At 35.4% G+C, this 1539-nt stretch overlaps 1 protein-coding gene across 1 annotated transcript in view; it reads left to right on the top strand.

Annotated features, from left to right (window-relative positions):
- The window catches only part of ARHGEF10 (Rho guanine nucleotide exchange factor 10), a 249456-nt gene that overhangs the window by 79451 nt on the left and 168466 nt on the right, over positions 1 to 1539 (top strand). The window contains exon 12 of the mRNA XM_007944435.1: positions 532 to 646. Coding sequence (XP_007942626.1) covers positions 532 to 646 — 115 coding nt within the window. The remainder of the gene's footprint in view (positions 1 to 531; positions 647 to 1539) is intronic.

A 1539-nucleotide genomic window follows, 5' to 3' on the forward strand; every position in this document is an offset into this window, starting at 1 on the left:
TCCACTTGGAAGCACTTTGCACAGGAACGGCATCCGTGAAAAACATAAAGTGGCTAATGCTGAGTTGGAGAAATGAAAGTGTATAGTTGTTTTTCTCTTTCTTGTGATGTGCCATTTAATTTGGGACAAGTTGTTTAATGTTTGTGTATTTTAGTCTCTTACCTGCTTTTAGGTGATGTCTACAAAGCTCTTTGTGGTTAGAAGTGATTGTTATAATAGTAAAGATTGACTTTTAAATGTAGTAGGAAACTTTTTTTCTAATCATGTTAAGGGATGACTCTATTTTAAAATTTGGTTTTCCTTTTTTTAAAAAAAAAAAATACAATACAAAATTTAAAAAACAAAGCACAACTGAAACACACACACAAACCAAAAAAGTTCTCCCTGATCAAAAAGTCATTTGCAGGTAATGTTTCAACACCAAACTACTTGACAGTATTCTTTTAAAATAAACAACTCAGAGGCACCAAGTAGCTATTTCTTGAGTTATACCACTTCTCACATTTTCTCACATTTTGCCTTTTTTCACAGATGCAAAAACTTATGAAGGCTGCAAAGGAAGGAACCAAAGATGGACTTGAAAAAACGAAAGCTGCTGTGAAGAGAGGCCGTTCATTCATTAGAACCAAGTCTTTTATTTCTCAAGGTCTGTGACCCAGGCTTTTGTATAGTGAAATAATCCATGCTTGTAGGTCTCCTTCTATCCTAGAGCATATTCATGGTGGAGAGTGAAGCCAGAGTGAATTCTTGTACACTCTCAGTGGAATGTGATAGTGCTGTGACTGTAATATCTGTCAACCTGTTTATTGCTAGGGTTTGATGTAGCCCAGCTGGCCAAATGGAAGAGCGTTTGTCTTGTAGGTTGAAGGCACATGAGTAGCCATAGAATAGGTGAGACCCATTGGAAAAGCAGAAAATTAAATAAATTCTCCTAGGCAGCTGACCTCTTTTCTCTTTTAACGGTCTCTTCTCAGCAGATTATTAGTGATTACTGACTCCAAGGGGCCTCATCCACTTGTTGTCTTACCTTCAGATGTCCAAGGATCACAGTATAACATCATAGGCTATGCGTTAGCTCTCTTAGTTATGCTTATTTTCTATCAATGATTGCAGTCTTAAGCTAAGAAGCTAACATTCTAAGCAAGAATTTTAAGAACTTTTTTCTGGTGATGGAAGATTTGGAATGACATTACAATTTTCAAATTTTCCTAAAAATTTCACTAAGGTGGTAATAGCCTGTGCTTTTTATATGTAAAAAAATAGTGTACATTTATAGCCCATGTTGGTGACAAAGATATATGCAGAAGATTATTTAATATTTGAGAAAATTGGTTTTGTATCTTCTATGTATATATTATGTATATATTAAGAAATATAATTGTATAGAGGGTATAAACCAGATGTCATTAAATTGGATGCATCTCATGGCGACCCAGCATGTGTGTCATGGTACAACTGTTCCTCATAGTGTTTTTAACGGGTGAGTTTTCAGAAGTAGATCTTCCAAGGCACTTCAGGATGATCTCAAACCAGCAATCT

The sequence above is a fragment of the Orycteropus afer genome, unplaced genomic scaffold, assembly GCF_000298275.1.
Source record: "Orycteropus afer afer isolate SDZICR_OR568_19922 unplaced genomic scaffold, OryAfe1.0 scaffold00125, whole genome shotgun sequence".
In the NCBI taxonomy this organism is placed as follows: Eukaryota; Metazoa; Chordata; class Mammalia; order Tubulidentata; family Orycteropodidae; genus Orycteropus; species Orycteropus afer.